Source organism: Mobula birostris, chromosome 5 (genome assembly GCF_030028105.1).
Source record: "Mobula birostris isolate sMobBir1 chromosome 5, sMobBir1.hap1, whole genome shotgun sequence".
Classification (NCBI taxonomy): Eukaryota; Metazoa; Chordata; class Chondrichthyes; order Myliobatiformes; family Myliobatidae; genus Mobula; species Mobula birostris.
This window is the reverse complement of record NC_092374.1, coordinates 34,277,909-34,296,257: the sequence shown is the minus strand read 5'-3', so window position 1 is coordinate 34,296,257 and position 18,349 is coordinate 34,277,909. Positions and strand designations below refer to the sequence as shown.

At 39.7% G+C, this 18,349-nt stretch overlaps 1 protein-coding gene across 4 annotated transcripts in view; it reads right to left on the bottom strand.

Moving 5' to 3' along the window:
* ap3b1a (adaptor related protein complex 3 subunit beta 1a) overlaps nt 1–18,349 on the bottom strand; it is a 242,475-nt gene that overhangs the window by 134,047 nt on the left and 90,079 nt on the right. For all 4 annotated transcript variants that reach the window (XM_072257854.1, XM_072257856.1, XM_072257857.1 and 1 more), the window contains exons 9-13: nt 16,708–16,805; nt 15,678–15,732; nt 15,516–15,587; nt 15,261–15,323; nt 14,428–14,560 (exon numbers count right to left, since the gene is read on the bottom strand). In XM_072257854.1, the coding sequence (XP_072113955.1) occupies nt 14,428–14,560; nt 15,261–15,323; nt 15,516–15,587; nt 15,678–15,732; nt 16,708–16,805 (421 nt within the window). The remainder of the gene's footprint in view (nt 1–14,427; nt 14,561–15,260; nt 15,324–15,515; nt 15,588–15,677; nt 15,733–16,707; nt 16,806–18,349) is intronic.

The window sequence follows — 18,349 nt, the reverse complement described above, 5'->3', positions numbered from 1 at the left end:
TGTACAGGAATGCATTAGGCTACATCCGCACTAGACCGGATAATTTTGGAAATGCCGGTTTCGTGGAAAAACGATAGGCGTCCACACCAGGCGTTTTTAAAAATACCTCCATCCATATTAGAATGGATATTTCGGCGAATCTCCTCCTACTGGGCATGCGCAGGACACACAGAAAATAAGCAAAGAGGAAACGGTATACTTGGTGCGCGTTTGTCCAGTTAGACTAGAAAAACTTAAAAGGAATTGCTGTTGGCTCTTGTGCAGGAGGACTTAAAACTAAAAAAAAAACAAATACTGGAGCGTATGGAGGCAACCGACAGGGAGTTCACGGACAGTATGACTCACTGACGACGTACATTGAAAAACTGACTAACTCTGTTGCATTAATAAAGCACCTTGTTAAATGTATAAAACATGTCTGCATCAGTGTTATCTTGTATTTCCATACAATGTTACATTAGGCTGTTACACATCTGTTGTCAGAGAAGTACACCACCTTCATACAATCAAGGACAGATAACAGGCCAAAGTGAGTATACTTATTTATTCAGTAAGCTCTGGGTCAAAGTATTTGGTGAGTACATTTCTAACTCTTCTGGCTTCAGTCTCGTTGCTGTCTGTTCTGAAATTGTTAGGTTGTGTGGGGGCTTGCATTCAAGAAAACAATGAAATGCCGCACTGTTGCCATCTGTTCTGGCGCGTCATCATGACAGCGTTTTTAAAAATATCCGTTTACCCTGTCCACACTGCTCTACACAATCGGCATTTTCAAATTTACACACTCTGGAGAGCGTTTTAGAAAATCACCGTTTTCCAGGGAGGAAAATGCCATTTCAGTGTGGACGGAGGGTCAAAACGAAGAGGAAAAGCTTCGGTTACGGATTTATCCAGTCTAGTGTGGATGTAGGGTTAATGTTGCAAATTCACACTGAGGTTGGCCTTTCAGGACAGAAATGAGGGAAAAAATTCTTCACCCAAAGGATAGACAAGGCTGGATAGATTTTTGCATAGTAGGGAAATTAAAGGTTATGGGGAAAAGGCAGATAGGTGGAGGTGAGTCCATGGCCAGATCAGACATACTCTTATTGAATGGCAGAGCAAGCCTGTCAGGCCAGATGGCCTACTGCTGCTCCGATTTCTTACGTTCTTTTGTTTATGATAGCGAATCTCTGGAAAACCATACCCAAAAGGATTGTGGAAAATCAGTCATTCAGTACATTCAAGGACAGAGATCAAAAACATTTTTTGAATGTTATGGAAATAAGGGGAAATAGTGCTGAAATGATGGAGCAGGAATAGGGGGCCATATAGCATACTCCTGCACCTATAATCTGTTGATGAAAGGAATGTCTTTGATGATCAGCTGAAAATGATTAGATACAAGTCTCCAGAGGACCTTGAGCAATGAAGTTTCAGGGCTGGGATTTCTAACATTTTACAACTATTAGCATCTTCCTCTGAGAGAGACATGACTAAAACTGCTGTAGTGTTTTACTCTCGATTGCCTTTGACAATTATACCAGGACTCCTTGATGCCACACAGGCCAAATGCTGCTTTAGTGACAAAGAGAGATCTTTGGAATTCAACTCATTGGGCCACGTTTGGACCAATACTGCAAAGTAATCTGGAACCAACTGGCACTGATAAAACTCGAAATGGGCAACATTGAAAAGAAATCAAAGCAACCACACATATTGGAAGTCTGAAATGAAACAAAAATGCTGGAAAGAGTCAGAATCTGTGGAAAGAAACAGAATGAGCTCGGTGTCGTGGCAGGCACAGAACTCACTGAGGGATGGGTAAAGGTAAGACCCTTGCTGGGGTCAGAATGACAGAGAGGGGAAGTTTGAAGGGAATAGTGAAGGCAGCAGGGATTAAGGCTGGGATCAGAGGGGGAAGGCGAGTAAGTGGTGTCAGAGGAAGGTAAGGTGGGGAAGGATGGAGGTCTGAGGACTAAGAGGTGATGGCAAAGCCTGAGAGACCCGGGGTTGGGGAGAAATGATGGGGGAAGGAGAGCCCAGCAGCAGTGATGATGGTCTTGGCCTGGAGGTGGAGGCAGCTGAGGTCGAGGCTGGAGCTGGAGACTGATGCCGCTTAATTCGTAGTCTGAAGCTGCCCGGGGTGTCGGAGCTGGAGTTAGCCAAGGTGGTATCTGCGGTCTGGAAGCACACAGGGCCATTGGAAATGGAGTTGGAGTTGGCAGGATCTGCGGTCTGGAGTAATCCGATCGAGTCGATGTGTAAGCGGGCGGCAGCAGGGGACAGAGTTTGAAAGTGGGTGATCATCCTTTCCTTCCTGGATGCGAGGGAAGTAAAGAACTGGTAGTTGAAAGCGTAGATCCGGTGGAGGATGAAATGTTGGAGAGGTTCACAGCAGATGGAGAAGAGCGAGGCCCGGAGCTGTGGCTGTGGCAGAGACTGAGACAGAGAGGGTGGTGCGTAGGATTTGGAGGGAGAAGTGGTGGGAGAACAGTCAATTGAACGCAGGCATCCATGCGGTGTCCAAATTGGGAGACAAGAAAACACAGCTGGAAACCATGTGGAACAAAATGGTGGCAAAGATAAGTTCCCAGGAAGAATACGTGGCTTTGGTAGCGAGTCTGGGAGAGTGTATGGTGGAAGAGTTAGAAGGCAGCAGAGATCACAGAGAGAGAGCAGTTGGAGGGGTCTCATTGAATTCTTGTTGAAGAGAGAATTTAAATACAAGAGATTCTGCAGCTGCTGGAAATACAGAGTAATGTACACAAAATACTGGAGGAACTCATCAGGTCAGGCAGCATCTATGGAAATTAATAAATAGTCAACGTTTTGGGCTGAAACCCTTCATCAGGAGTGGAAAGAAACAGGAAAGATGCCAGAATAAAAAGGTAGGGGGAGAGGAAGGAGGATAAATTAGAAGGTGATAGGTGAAGCTCGGCGGTAAGGGGAGGGGGAATGAAGAAAAAGTTTCATTCAGTGTGGGGGATGAGGTGGAAAAAGCAGAGGCTGAAGAAGGAATCTGATAGGAGAGGAGACTGGACCATGGAAGAAAGGGAAGGAGGAGGAGCAGGTGACTGGCAAGTGAGGAGATGAGGTAAGAGACCAGAATGGGGAACTGAAGAAGAGCTAAGTGGGAAGGGAAAAAAAATTACCAGAAGTTGGAGAAATCAATCTTCATGCCATCAGATTGGAGGCTACCTAGACAGAATACGAGTCGTTGCTCCTCCACCCTGAAAGTGGCCTCAACTTGGCAGAACAGTAGTCCACGGACTGACATGTCGAAACAGGAATTGGGATAGAAACCTAGAAAACCTACAGCACAACACGCGCCCTTTGGCCCACAGAGTTGTGCCAAACATGTCCCTGCCTTAGAAATTACTAGGCTTATCTATAGCCCTCTATTTTAGGATAGGTATGAAAAAAATACAAAATGTTGAATAAATGCAAATGCTGATGTCAGGAATGAGGAAGAAAAGGAACAGTGAGTAAAGTCTATTGAGCGAAAAGTTCATACTAAGGTTAAATAGCCAGGAACCTGTGAAAAACTGAAGACAAGCTACCAACAGCCTAAATGAGATTCAGTGAATGGTGTCAAATGGGAGACTGAGAAGATACTGCATCGAAAATCCATTTTGAGATTTGAATTTAGGTTGTTTTATATGGGCTAACTGCAGGCAAAAGGGGCTATCTCAAGAGAACACTTCGGTCAGGCTGAAGGGCCTGTTTCCATGCTGTATAACTCTACTATTCCAATTAAAATAGTCTCACTTCAACAGACAGAAAGACACACCTGGACAATGAGAAAAAGTACAAGCTCACCAGAGAGACAGAACTCAACTGTATGCTTAATACAGGGGAGATTATAATGACATCTTTGACAGAAACAATAGACTAGAAGTTGTTTAGGAAACCGGTCACAGATTAAGGCACAAACAATGAACATTTTGCACCACACATGAAGCACTTTAAGGTACACTCATCTCATTGGAAAAACGCTTACAAGGAATCAAAGGCCAAGGTATATATGCGTACTGTGGTTAAATAATCCTGGTACAGTATTCTTTTCACTTGCTGCCATAGTTTAACTTTATTCTATCAGGCCTTCAAATAATTTCTCTTTAAGTATTCTCCATGACATGACTTTTCAAAGGAATGTGAAATTTGATAAATCACCATCGAATTCCCTGAAAATTTATTCCCTGAAAATGTATTTCCCATTGTACAAATGATAGAGGTTTCTTATGTACAGATGCACTTCAATTTATGAACAATAAAAAAAACCTTGATGTTTATGGTAGAAATAACCAAGTAGCAGCCTTTAACCCATTTTTATTGTTCCCCATATTGACACTAGGAACTTCCACTGTACCATTAATGATATAAGTAATAATTGACAACTGAAATCATAGGTGCAGCTGTGTCATCAAGATCCTATCTGTTAGCTTGACAGCTGTGCTGTGTTGACAAAGAAACCATGAACAGACTGTAGCCACTTGATATAATGGGTTCCACTTGACATAATTGGTCCTTGAAAACAACCACAATATTTACACAGACCAGACAATGGAAGGCACTCTCTAAAGGGAAGAGTAAATAGAGTCATAGAAAGGGATGCCTAATAGAAACATGCCCTTTGGTGTACCAAGTCTGTGATGGCCATCAAAATCCCATTTTTGCACTAATCTTACCCTAATCCATTTTATTCTTTCCACGTTCCCATTAACTCTCAAGAATGTATTACTCGCTTACACAATAGGGGCAATTTATAATGGTCAATTAACCCACACATTTTTGGAAGGTAGGAGGGAACTGTAGCACCTGGAAGAAACTCACAAGATCAGACAGAAAAGTTGCTAACTCCACACACAGGTCAGCAGAGGTCCGGATTGAACAAAACTCATTGGAACTCTGAGACATGTCATGATGTGTTATGGGATATCTCCATCTTCATTCATTTAGTACGGACTTTGAAGTCAACTTTTATTGGCAAAGGTAGTAATGGCAAAATAATTTTAAAAAGATTAAGCATATAGTTAGCAATCGAAAAGAATGATGTGCCCCAAAGCTTGTTGATGATCATGGAAAAAGCAAAATTATTAGAACAAGACTTGCAAGTACAAGGGATTCTGGTTAATTAGGACACATTGGGTACACTTTGGCCCAATTAAACGGCAGCCCTAATTCTGCAGAAGTTTCATGGAAATATTTAAAGAGGTATTAAAAAAAAGACAAAATACCGTTTAACAGAGTAATGAATTATGTATTTAAATGAAATACAGAACAAACTAGAACACTACCAATACTAATATGCAGTACTATAAAACTATATATCAGCTTCTAATAGTAATCAATAGAGGAATTCATCCACTGAAATGCTGCTGTGTTCTTTTGATTGACTGCAAATGAAGAAAATCAGTGCAGACACCTACTGTAGGTAATGGACTGCCTTCATGCAATGCAATCAATGATTACATCTCCAAATCTTCATAGTTCCGAACTTGTTGAAATAATAAAATCCTTTCATTTTCACTCCTGGCCTTTTCTGGCATCTCCAAGCCTGAATACTTGAAGCCGCAGTAAGCAAATAGTTCTGAATTATCTCACTGTCTATTTATCGCCAGTGGCCAGTGACAAAAATCACTGCTTTTTGAACATAAACACACACAACTGATGCTAGTTAGAAACTGTTTGACAACAGTCTCCTGTCCCAGTTAAGCAGTGTAGCGTCCCAAATAAATGATGGGAATCCTAGCTATTTCTGTGATTAGTTTTTGTTCTTTAAGAGTTGTCCCAAATTAGCAACTGCTCCAATTAACCGATGGCCCATTTAACCAGAAATCACTGTACATGAAGTAAATGGATACGATTTTATTGACAATATGGAAATGTAGCCACACAGTGATCAAATATACAAAGTATTTGATGTTTAGAAAAAACAGGCAAAAAATAACAGATGTGTTTATAGTACCAATTATAAAGGAAATCAGTGCAATGGTGAGAAATGATCTTGGATTGACAGATCATGATGTATAATTAGTAGCAACAAAGGGCAGAAAACATTCATAGGATTATATTAGGCTTCACAAGAGTTATTAAAAGGAAGACAAATTCATGGAATGTACATGAGGAGCTTTTCTAGATTAAGAATTAACTTTGAAAAAGGCTATTTTGGACCCAGTTTTATGTAATGTAAAAGGTTAATTGGTAATCTGTGGCAAACAGCCTTTGCAGAGGAATGCACAAAAATTATAATGGAACTTAAAGATGGTGTTAAATTCAAGAAAGAGAATTAAAAAGTTAACAGAAACACCATTTTCTGGGGAGTGGGAACAACAAAGCCATGAAGGTCCACAGAATCGACAAAAGCAAAACAGAATAAGAGAACAGATGGGCAAAAAGCAAAATTGCAAGAGCTTTTACAGGTTTCTATCAAAAGAGAGCTTTGAGGGCATGTACGAGTCCCTTACAGAAACAGAAGAATTTATAGCGGGGAGTAAGGGAATGGGGGAAACTATTTTGACTGCCTTCAAAGAAGACAGATACTCCATGAATTACAGAATGAAGGAACTAAAATATGAAGTGTTAAATATTGATCAAAAAAGAACTGGAGAATTTGATGTTCTTGGAATCTAATAAATCCAAAATACCCAATGATTTACATTCCAATGAATGCTCTGATTATCTTTTTTTTTCAAAATCGATACTGAAATTGATGTTGTGGAAATAAGGACAGCAAATGTGATCTTACTATTAAAGGTGGTGGTGTGGTGGAAATGAAAATGGAAATCTTGACTTCAAGTTCAAATTCATTGTCATTCAATCATACACGAATACCCATGAATACAGTCAAACAAAGCAGCATTACTCCAAGGCCAAGGTGCAAACACAGAACCAACAGTCATTCACAGCACAAGGCACACAAAGCATGTACAAGATAGCAGTAAAATATAGCCACACAAAAAAATATATAATGCAAGTCCCCGAGTCCATGAATGTTGCAGCAGTCTGCAGCTGAATACCATAAATTTTGTCTTCTACCGTGTGAACACTGGAGGGAAGTGCCAACTCCAGCATGGACACTGCACTACACCGCTCCAATGCCTCGTTCCCGGGCAGCTGCAAACAGGTGACACCACAGTTTGAGGCCAATGACCACATCCATGCAACTCCCATAAGACCATAAGATATAGGAGCAGAACTAGGCCTTTGAGTCTGCTCTGCCATTTCATCATGGCTGTTCCATTTTTCCTCTCAGCCCTAAATCTCCTGACTTCTCCTCATATCCCTTCACGCCCAGGTATCTATCAGCCTCTACCTTAAATATACAGTACATACAGACTTGGCCTCTCCTGCTATTCACCAATAAACAGTGAATCAGAATTGAGCATTCCACATTACCAATGTCCAACGATTACAAGAAAAGTGATTGGACACACTCAGTGTTAGACAGCACACTGCCTTCGCACTTTAACACCTCTCTAACGTGGGCAGCAGCACAATTTGCACCAAGTCCAGCTCCTTTAGTTTCTCTGCCAGTGAGCAACTTGCTGATGTGATGCACCTGCAGCACTTTAAGTTCTTAATGTCCAGCAGATTCTTACGATTGGAAAAATATGTATAAAATAGACAAAATCGTCTTTGGTTGGCTCTGTATAAGCCACTGCATCCAAGCACAGCACCATCTTACCAGATTGTTAACCCAAGTTAAAAAAAAGGTCCATGGAACAAATAAGAGGAATAAGCAGAATCAGCTTGGATTTATGAAAAGGAAATTATGCTTGACTAAGCCACTGGATAGCTTTGAAGACATGAAGATAAAGGACACAAGTAGTTTTGATGCATTTGGATTTCTGGAAGGTGTTCAATAAGGATCAGCACAGGAAGTCAGAAACCAATGTATTGCGCTGAATATAGGAAAAATGGCTACAATGAACAGAGAATTAGTTATTGGACAGAAAGCAAACATTAACCCTCTCAAGTCGGCAGACACAGAATAATAGGGTGCTGCAGAGATTGAGCCATAGTTATTCGCTTGACTGGGGTGGGGTTTGAAATGTCATATTACTAATTTTGCTGACAGTATCAAAGCCAATGAGATTGTGAGTATGGAGAAAAGTTTAAAGCAACTTCAAGAGGTTATGGATAGGCTAAGTGAGCGTGCAAAAACATAGCAGATGAAACACAATAAGTAAAAACACAAAATTTATCACTTTGACATGCATATCAGAGAAGTGGAAGGTGTGTTCCATGATGAAAGGCTGGATAATGCTGATGTTCAAAAGGATACATATTTGTAAACAAGCCCTTGAAGGCCAATATGTTTGTTTTCCTGTATATACCCACAAGAAAAAAAATCACAGGGCTGTATATGGTGACATATACAATGGCATGCAAAGGTTTCGGCACCCCTGGTCAAAATTTGTGTTACTGTGAGTAGTTAAGTGAATAGAAAATGAACTGATCTCCAAAACTGATCTCCAACTGATCTCCAGAGCCGGTATATACACGTGAGATCCTCAGTGATGTTTATGCCAAGGAACTTAAACCCTAGATCTATTGATGTCAATAGGGGTTAGCCGGTCTCCATTCCTCCTGTAGTCCACAATCAGCTCCTTTGATTTTGCGACATCAAGGAAGAGGTTGTTTTCTTAACAAGCAATTAAGAGAGAAACACAGTATGCCAGGTTTTTGTTTGAGAACATTTGAAAGCAGGAGCAAGGATGTCTTATTGTAATTGGGCTTTTGGGAGACTGTACTTGGAGTACTGTATTGTTCTGTGATTGAAGTCACCAAAGAAAAGTACTGGTAGATACAAAGCAGCTGCTTTATTTAACAAGACAAGGTACAACGGGCAACACATGGAGACGCTTTCAGTCAAAAGGTTTTGCTGGTCCAAAGTGGGGCTCGGTATTTTATGTGCTATACATCCAAGGGCAATTCCGTATTTACAACGTATGGACAATACTTCCTTTGAAACTGCAGAGAACCTTCACACTCCCCTATTCACATCCACACCACAGACATCCAAATGAGTTTTAATCAGCATTATCTGGACTGGGGTTCACAGTTTTTAGGAACCCAAAGCTGCACCCCAAATTAAATCCACAATACATTTTCAGATGTGAAGACTGGTAGCCAAAGCCACTTGCTAAATGTACATGTCCTAAATCCAAAAATCGCTCTAACATACTGCATACACTTTTGATCTTATTTAAGAAAGGATACAACTTGCCACATAGAAAGTACTGGTCTTAGGGATGGCGAATTTGAAATCTGAGAAGTGTTTGAGCAGAGTGAGGATTTCTGCATTCTCTAGAGTTTAGAAGAACAAGATGAGATTTCATCAAAACTTACAAAATTCTTTGAGGTTTGACAGGCTAGATGCAGAGATATATTCCATGGTTGCTGAGTCTAGGACCAAGGCCAAAGTTTTGAATAAGGACTAGGCCATACAGGACTGGGATAAGAAAAAATTACTCAGTGTGGTGAAGATTTGGAATTCTCCAACTTGGTGAGTTTTAGAGACTCAATTATTATTTCATTCAGAGTGCACATTGCTACATTTCTGTTAATTAAGGAGAAAATGCACAAAAAAATGGCACTGAAGTAGAAAATCAGCCATGATCTTAATTAATGGTGGAAGAGACTTGAAAGGCCAATGGCCATGATCTTAATTAATGGTGGAAGAGACTTGAAAGGCCAATGGCCTACAGCTTGCTCCTATTCTTATGATCTATTAATTGTAAGTCTAAACCTCTTCTGATCTTTCCCTCAAAGGGTTCTAAAAGAATACTGAACAGTCAATCACCCCATAGTGTGGGATAAAAAAGCCTGGATGACAGCAATGCTCTTACAAACTATATCACATTTTTTTCCCTCTCCTTCATGAAACAATATTGTGCAAGGACTAATTACGACAATGCAACCTAACTTCATGAACAATGCCTTTGTACATTTAATATGAAGGACTTGGCCGACAACATCCAGGTACATTTGTTACCAACATCACTTCATGGGCCAGAGTGCTACCTCCACAATTAGGGCTTACTAACTGCAATACAAAATGAGGTTTGTCATTTCAGAGTCCGGCAGCAAGAAAATGAGAAGCACGGTGGTGTATCACTACTATAGCTCCAGTGACCCAGGTTCAATTCCACTGCTGTCTGCAAAGAGGTTTCACACTCTCCCTGTGACTGTGTGGGTTTCCTCTGGGTCCTCCGATTTTCTCCGTCATCTCAAAGATGTATGGGTTATGAGGTTAGTTGGTCACATGGGTGTAATTTGGTGGTGTGAGGTCGCTGGGCCAGAAGGGCCTGTTACCATGGGGGGGGGGGGGGAACCATGCTGCATTTCTAAAACATAAAAAAGTCCCCTTTTAGGAACACTGCAGATTACATCAGTACCTCTTGAGATGACATAGCCCTTGCAAATAATGCACAAGCAAAGTTCTGGCCAGAATATAATCCACTGAGTAGGATCGTAAAAAAATGTTGAGTTACAGGAATGAAGTGGCAAAGAACTGGAATGTTGAGCAGTGTTCACAAGCAGCAGACATGATCAAAACAGTTCACTACAAGAAGATTTTGAGCCATTCAGCTACATCAAAAAAGCAAAAACCTTCTTTGAAGCTTACAAGCTCAGCCTGAAGCACAGCTTTAGAAGTGACAGCAATATGGAAGATGCGATTTTGCAATGAGCATGACAAAGATGAAAACTACTCTGGTCTCCAGTGACTATTTTTTAAGCTCCAGCCAGAGAAAATCAACGCCAAAGTCCATTAATATCTGAATTACTAGTACCTCTATAACCTGAACACCAATGACAACTCTGTTCCTCACCTCCTCTGTTGCCACTTCCACAATGCAAAACCACTAACAATTATGTATTACGACTTGAATTAGGAGCCAGAGCATACCACCAGGCCTCTTCAATCTATCTCACTGTCCAAAGCAATTATGGCTGATTTGACAACAAGCTCAACTCTGCATTCCTATCTATGAGACCATAAGATATACTGTAAGAGTATAATGAAGCCATTTGGCCCTTCAGGTCTGCTCCACCATTTTATCATGGATGATCTATTTTCCATCTTAGCCCCAATTTCCTGCCTTCTACTTGAATCGCTTCATGCCCTGACTAATCAAGAATCTGTTAACCTCTGCCTTAAATATACCCAATGACTTAGCCTCCACAGCTGCCTGTGGTAACAAATTGCACAGATTCATCACACTCTGGCAAATGAACTGCCTCCTCATCTCCATTCTAAACGTATATTCAGATATTCAGAGGCCGTGTGTTCTAATCTTAGACTCCTCCACTATAGGAAACATCCTCTCCATAGCCACTCCATCAAGGCCTTTCAGCATTCGATAGATTTCAGTGAGATCCTCCCTCATACTTCAGAATTCCAGTGCGTACAGGCCCAAAGCCATCAAAAGCTCCTCATATGATAAACCTTTCAATCCCGGAATAATTTTTGTGAACCTCCTTTGAACCCTCTCCAATGTCAGCACACCCTTTCTTAGATAAGGGTTCAAAAACTACTCACAATACTCCAAGTGATGCCTCAATATTACATCCTTGTTTTTATATTCCAGTCTTCTCGAAATGAATGCTAACATTGCATTTGCCTTCTTGAAGAGTGAGTGACAATTGCAATTTTCCAGTCCTCTAGAACCATGCCAGCATACAATGATTCTTGAAAGATCATTATTAATGCCTCCACAATCTCTTCAGCCGCCTCTTTCACAAACCTGGGTGTAGACCATCTGGTCCAGGTGACTTACCTACCTTCAGACTTTTCAGTTTCCCTAGCACCTTCTCTCTAGTAATGGCAACTTCACACACTTCTGCCCCCTGACTCCCTCGAACTTCTGGCATATTGCTATTGTCTTCCACAGTGAAGACTGAAGCAAAATATTTATTCAGTTAGTCTGCTTTTTTCTTGTCCCCCATCGTTTTCCAGCAGTCCAATAACTATGTCGCCTCTCTTTTACACATTATATATCTGAAGAAAAAAACACAAAATACTCTGCAGATGCTGGGGTCAAAGCAACACTCACAACACGCTGGAGGAACTCAGCAGGTCGGGCAGCATCCGTGGAAACGATCAGTCAACATTTCGGGCCAGAACCCTGACTGAACTCGTCAGAACCCAGTCCTGACAAAGGATTCCAGCCCGAAACATTGACTGATCGTTTCCACGGATGCTGCCCGACCTGCTGAGTTCCTCCAGCATGTTGTGAGTATTGCTATATCTGAAGAAACTTTTTGTGTCCTCTTTAATATTATTGGCTGGCTTCTTATTTCATCTTTTGCTTCTTTATGACTTCTTTTAGTTACGTTCTGCTGCTTTTTAAAAGCTTTCCAATCCTCTGGGTTCCCACTAATTTTTGCTCTATTATAAGTTTTGCTTTCACTTTTATGTTGGCTTTGACTTCTCGTCAGCCATGGTTGCGTCATCCTGCCTTTAGAATAACTACTTCTTTGGGATGTGTCTTCCGAATTGCTTCTAGAAAACCAGCCATTGCTGCTCTAGTCAGGAAATCTTTTTATTTACTTGCTCACTAAGAATCTACCTCAAAGACTCAGCTTGGAAATATTTTGTCTTTTTTCAAAGACACACGACCCTTTGAGGGGATAAAATTACTTTGGCTGTCTACTTACACTGCATAGTGACTGCTATGTTCTACCCCAAGAGGATCTGTCCAATCTATCATGACCTCCAAGGTTTCTGTATGTTTGAATGCCTCTATAGAATATACGATGCATGCTTTTATTATCTTCAATACTATGATGTCATATACAGCACTTTTGTGGCAGAGTTTTTAAGTTGAGTTTCTTTGCCTGAAATTCTTGAGCTGTGGAATATACCCAGTTTTTACATTGAAAGTAATAGGAAACTACTTATTTTACAAACTCTCACTTAATATATTGTTTTGCTGTAACATAAACTTTGTAAATTGAGAAATTACCAAAAGGCATCTGAAAAGTAACATGTATACCTCAAATACCAACACAATGCTTCAATTTTCACAGTGTACAAATAACTCCCACTAAATATAATGGCTGAAATATAGCAGTGCTTAGCCATAACCTTCAACAAAAAAACTAACCACTTTTATTGCAGTGGAATACTGTCAATTCAAACCATTAGATTTTCTTAGTGACCTTGATAAACTAAAACATCACTACAACCAGGGATTGGTATGAAGCATAAAAAAAGCTGAAATATTAAAAAATATCTAATGGTTTAATTAAGATTTAGATTAATCCCCAGGACTTTCTTCTGTGATGCAGTCCAAGGAGCAAATGACAAAACCATCCGAGTTTTGTTATTTTGCTGCAGGATTGAAAGCCCTGTAATTTTCTGCTCCATCAGACCTGCATTTGAAACAATACATGTGGTATAAATAAAGAAAAAGTAATTTTTGGGGTCAGATATTGTACAATCTGTGCATATAGATTTGTTCTAAGGAATTATGTGGTTTTCCACGGTGCTTTCTGCAAAAGCAGTGTGCCCTACTGGTAGAATGTTTTGGATTTTGCTAAAGGGAAGATGACCTGCTGTTCAACTTTGGAATGTTGTGTTAGCCAATCAGGATGGTGGGATCTGGAGGAAGTTCTAGACAGCATGGGGTGGAGAGAGTTTTGTGATGGACAGTAGCCTGCTTTGGAGTTTTTTGCAGGGGCTGTGGAGCGGAACAGATGGAAAGATGCCATAGAATGCCTTTGAAAGGAGAGGCCCCATTGCATGTAGTGCTTTGTGCAGATTAAAGACTCCAAGGAGGAAGGGCCAATACTCCTGAGAGACAGCCAGTTTGTTCGAATTGGACATCAAGGAAAGTTTGGACTGTGGTGGGTGTTGACTCGCAGACCGTGGGTTCGGTGCCGTGAATAATGGTTATACGCAGCTTTGGAAGAGACGAGCTCCAACGGTCATGTGCACATTTAGACTGGTCTAGTTGTAATGAGTCCTTTTATTTTTTTTCTTCTTTCTTTTTAATAACTGTTTAATAAAGCTGAAATTAGTAAATATATTTTCTTTATAATTTTACACAGTGTACGATCTGTTATTTCTCGTTGACAGATAATGATGCATGGGCAATATTTAAACAGCATTCGCTCAGATCAAGGTTTCTTTAATCGGAATAGCATAACATTCCTGTTTGGTTGGTCCCCAAATCATACCGACACTAGATATATATATTGTTCATGAAAGGTGGCTTTCTCACTGCTGAGTCATGTGGCTGCTAGCAGAGGTAGCTCATGAGCCAAGTTTGTATATGAGCCCGGTGAGAAGGTTACAACAGTATAACAAGGTCATATCTAATCACATTTACAGAAACAGTCCAACTCTTTCATGTAAGGAAATCCTTCTCCAAGTGTCTAATTAAAATGGATGAAGTTTTGACTTTAAGTATCCAGATAATAATAGTAATGTTTTACCATCTCTGTTGGACAGCAGATAGACCAACCCAGTAAGGCAGGTATCGGTAACTTCAGAAATATTTGTAGCACATCTTCCAATTGCCTGAATTGCAGCTGCAGCAAATTGTTTGTCCTGACTTTTCACATAGGTCTGAGTATGGAAAGAAATAAGGTGACTATTAACCAGATTAACTTTATTGTTACAAGCACGGCATCACCGAAATCCCATAACAAAGTAAGTGACATTTGTAAACTATGACTTCTAAAATTCTTGTCAATTATTGATTTCTAGATATTAATTTTGATATTATATTTTGACAAGACAGTAGAAAAAATAGCCAATAAGTACATGATTGAGCAAGAATAGAATACACTGACATACTGTGCCACCAAGTGGCAAAATACAGTCTCTCACCAATTCCTTGTTCTTAGGTCACCTAAGACGATGATCATTGGTTGACTTATTTTTAACTCACCTTGTCAAAATTTTAAGCTACAGATCAACTATATTTTTAGGCACCATTTTCTAGCTCTTCATCAGTAGTGTTTGCAATACCCCAAGAACAGATCACTTATCCCGCTTATCCATTAGGGAATTAAACCTGGGTGTATGGGAGATATGACATACATATCCCATACACTCTCATTTATGGCACAAATCTCATTAAAATATTTTGTGCAGTACATAGCTATTGAAGCTTCCCTGATAAACCAGACAATAAGAATTCAAGAAATTTACATAAATAATGTTCATATTTATGATCTCTATGCCTGACAAAAGATTACTAAGCAGAATTGCAAAAGTTATGAGTGCATCAGTCACATCAGGCATCAACCACTACTGTACTCACCTGAAACTCTCGTAAGACTGCAGAGATGTTGGCTTCACTGGCCAAGTTTGTCAGAATCTCGAGCTGTACACAATAATAAAACATCTTAAGAAAATAACAAAATGCTCCACAAAACATACCACAGTTTTAACACAGAATTAAAAAAAACCACGGGCACATTTATTGTACAGATATTACCTCCATTCCAATTGCATATTTTCATCAAGATGGCAGACTTACTATTATATTGTTAATTAATAAAATACAATATGATACCTTCAAAACTTTTATCTGCGTTGGATCGGTTGACCGAACGTAAAAGCTTTTCAAATATGGCTCAAACATCCCCTGAGAAGAAAATTAGTTTTAAGTTCTTGTTAAGACTAAAAAGAAAACTTAGAAGTGCCTTTCTTTATATAAAAACTAACATAATCTTACCTTTCTTTTTATAGACATTGTAGCAATATTCTGTAAAACAATGTACTGTACTTCTCTGCATGTTAAAGAGAAAAATTAGAGTTAGGAAACAGCAAATTTCTATCAGTCAGTAAAACCCTTTAAGTAGTAGGAAGTATAGGTTGAGAAAACCCGTCAAGTGGAGAATATATATTTTTACAAAAATATATATTTTTGTACTCTCCCAGCTCTTCTAACTTTAACCAGAACAATAACTAGCATTATCTTCGGGCATTATCAAAAAAAGATTTACACCTTTATTTCTTTTCACAGCTGCTCAAGTGACAGATTACAGCTGGGTATTATCATACTTTAGCAGCCTCATTCATTTTAATGGCGTGTGCCACTTCAGGTTGGCCTAGAGTCAACATTGAGCCTCTTAACACCATAAGGACCAGTAACAGTTGAGAATCCAAGGTAAGCTACTGGAACAGAGCTTCACAAGTCTGGGTGTTCCATCTCAATTTGGAATGATTCCAAACTGCAACCCACAATTAAAATTAATGAAATTGCTCAGGAGCAAATATTGTTATAAGGAAAGAAGTAGTCAGCCTTGGTGAACTTCATCCTGAAAAGTTCTCAGCCAACGAGGGATATTTTGTAAACCACCTTAAACTTATTATTCCAATATTTACTAGTGAACATTTTTAGAAGTCTATGGGTGGTAATTCTTCGATAACCCACGCTAATCAAGTCATCTTCCTTCACCAATTGAGATTTATTAACAAAGTACATAACAGGCTTTGAAACTTGGAACTTTCCAAGCCAAATGGCTCAACAATACACTCTTAACAAGATGGGGCAGTGTTAAATCACCTCAGCAGAGCTGCAGAAAACGCAAAACAAAACGTAGATTTTTAAAGCTGCAGATCTCTACTGAAGCCAACAACCTATTTTCACAATTTAAGTTTGTCATCAATCTTTATTTGATAACTTCAAATGAATGAAACCTTCAACACAGAGACTGGAGAAGTGCCACATTCTTGCAAATAGATTTAAGCAAGTAACTCACCTATGGCTTCGAAGCAATCGAACCAAAGACTTTGCAACAATGTTGACCTCTGACTTTGGTGCAAGATACCAGTAAAGCTGAGCAACCCCCATTACAACCTAAAGATAAAAAAAGCAGACCTCAGCAGGGAACTTTTAAAGCCCAATTATTAAACATCACCAGCAATTTATCGTGAGCATGTGAGGTCATTGGGTGAGGAAAGGAATTGTCTCACGTCTTTTATGAAATAAGTGTCCTACAGCACTCAAGCTAAGAAAAAAAAACTACTGCTCATCACAACCAAAGTCATGGTTGAAGAAATACATCTGAACTTTGTTTTAAAGATGGGAAAAGGAGTTGAAGGACTGTTTAATCTAAAGGCTGACGTATCTACCATTGAAGGTACAATACTACAGGAAGCCAAGTTTCAGTATATCAGAAAGCCTGAACTGATTTGCAGACCAGAGAAAACTGCCACACATAGAGCCTTCCATGAATTTGTAGCCAAGACAAAATTCTTTCAAACTCATTGAAATAGTGACGGATTAAGGGACGAAAGCAAAGAGAGACAGGAATGAGCTTAAGAGAAAGGTATGGATGCTCTTATTTTGGATGAGTCCATGACTGATGTGTGAAGAAACGTTAAAAATTTGTGAACAGATTACTATAGCATTCAAGATATTCAGTGTATTTGTTAAGAATATCAAGATGAAAGACAAAGGTGAGTTTATTGTCAAATGCACAAGTATATGAGGGGTGATTGATAAGTTCGTGGCCTAAGGAAGAAGGCGTCAATTTTACAAAACCTAGCACATTTATTTTTCAACATAGTCCCCTCCTACATTTACACACTTAGGCCAGCAGTCGTGGAGTACGGATCTTGGACCTCCAGAAAGTATCCACAGCAGGGGTGACTGATAAGTTCGTGGCTTAAGGTAGAAGGAGATGAGTTATGCAGCTCTCGTTACGTGCACATGCAGGTCAACTCTTTGAGTGATTATGCAGAAAGTTTGAAGTTAATAACTCATCAGGGGTGATTGATAAGTTCGTGGCCTAAGGTAGAAGGAGATGAGTTATTAACTTCAAACTTTCTGCATAATCACTCAAAGAGTTGACCTGCATGTGCACGTAACGAGAGCTGTATCTCCTTCTACCTTAGGCCATGAACTTATCAATCACCCATGCTGTAGACACTTTCTGGAGTCCAAGATCCTTATGCTCCATGACTGCTGGACTAAGAGTGTAAATGTAGGAGGGGACTATGTTGAAAAATAAATGTGCTAGGTTTTCTAAAATTGACTCCTTCTACCTCAGGCCACGAGCTTATCAATCACCCCTCGTACGTATGCACAGGTGTAATGAAAAACTTACTTGCAGCAGCATCACAGGCACAGAGCATCATATAAGCAGCAGTAATAAGAAAAACAAATTAAACAAATTATACACAATTTTTACAAGAAGAACACAACTTGAACAAAATAAAGTCAATTTTAGTGCAAAGTGATCAAAGTGGTCACAGTGTTGCTATACTCTAATGATCTTGATCAATTGGTTCAAGAACTGTGGGTCTAAAGGGAAGCAATTCTCCTTGAACCTGATAATATAGGACTTCAGGCTTCTATACATGCTGCCTGATAGCTACTGTGAGAAGATGGTGGGTAAT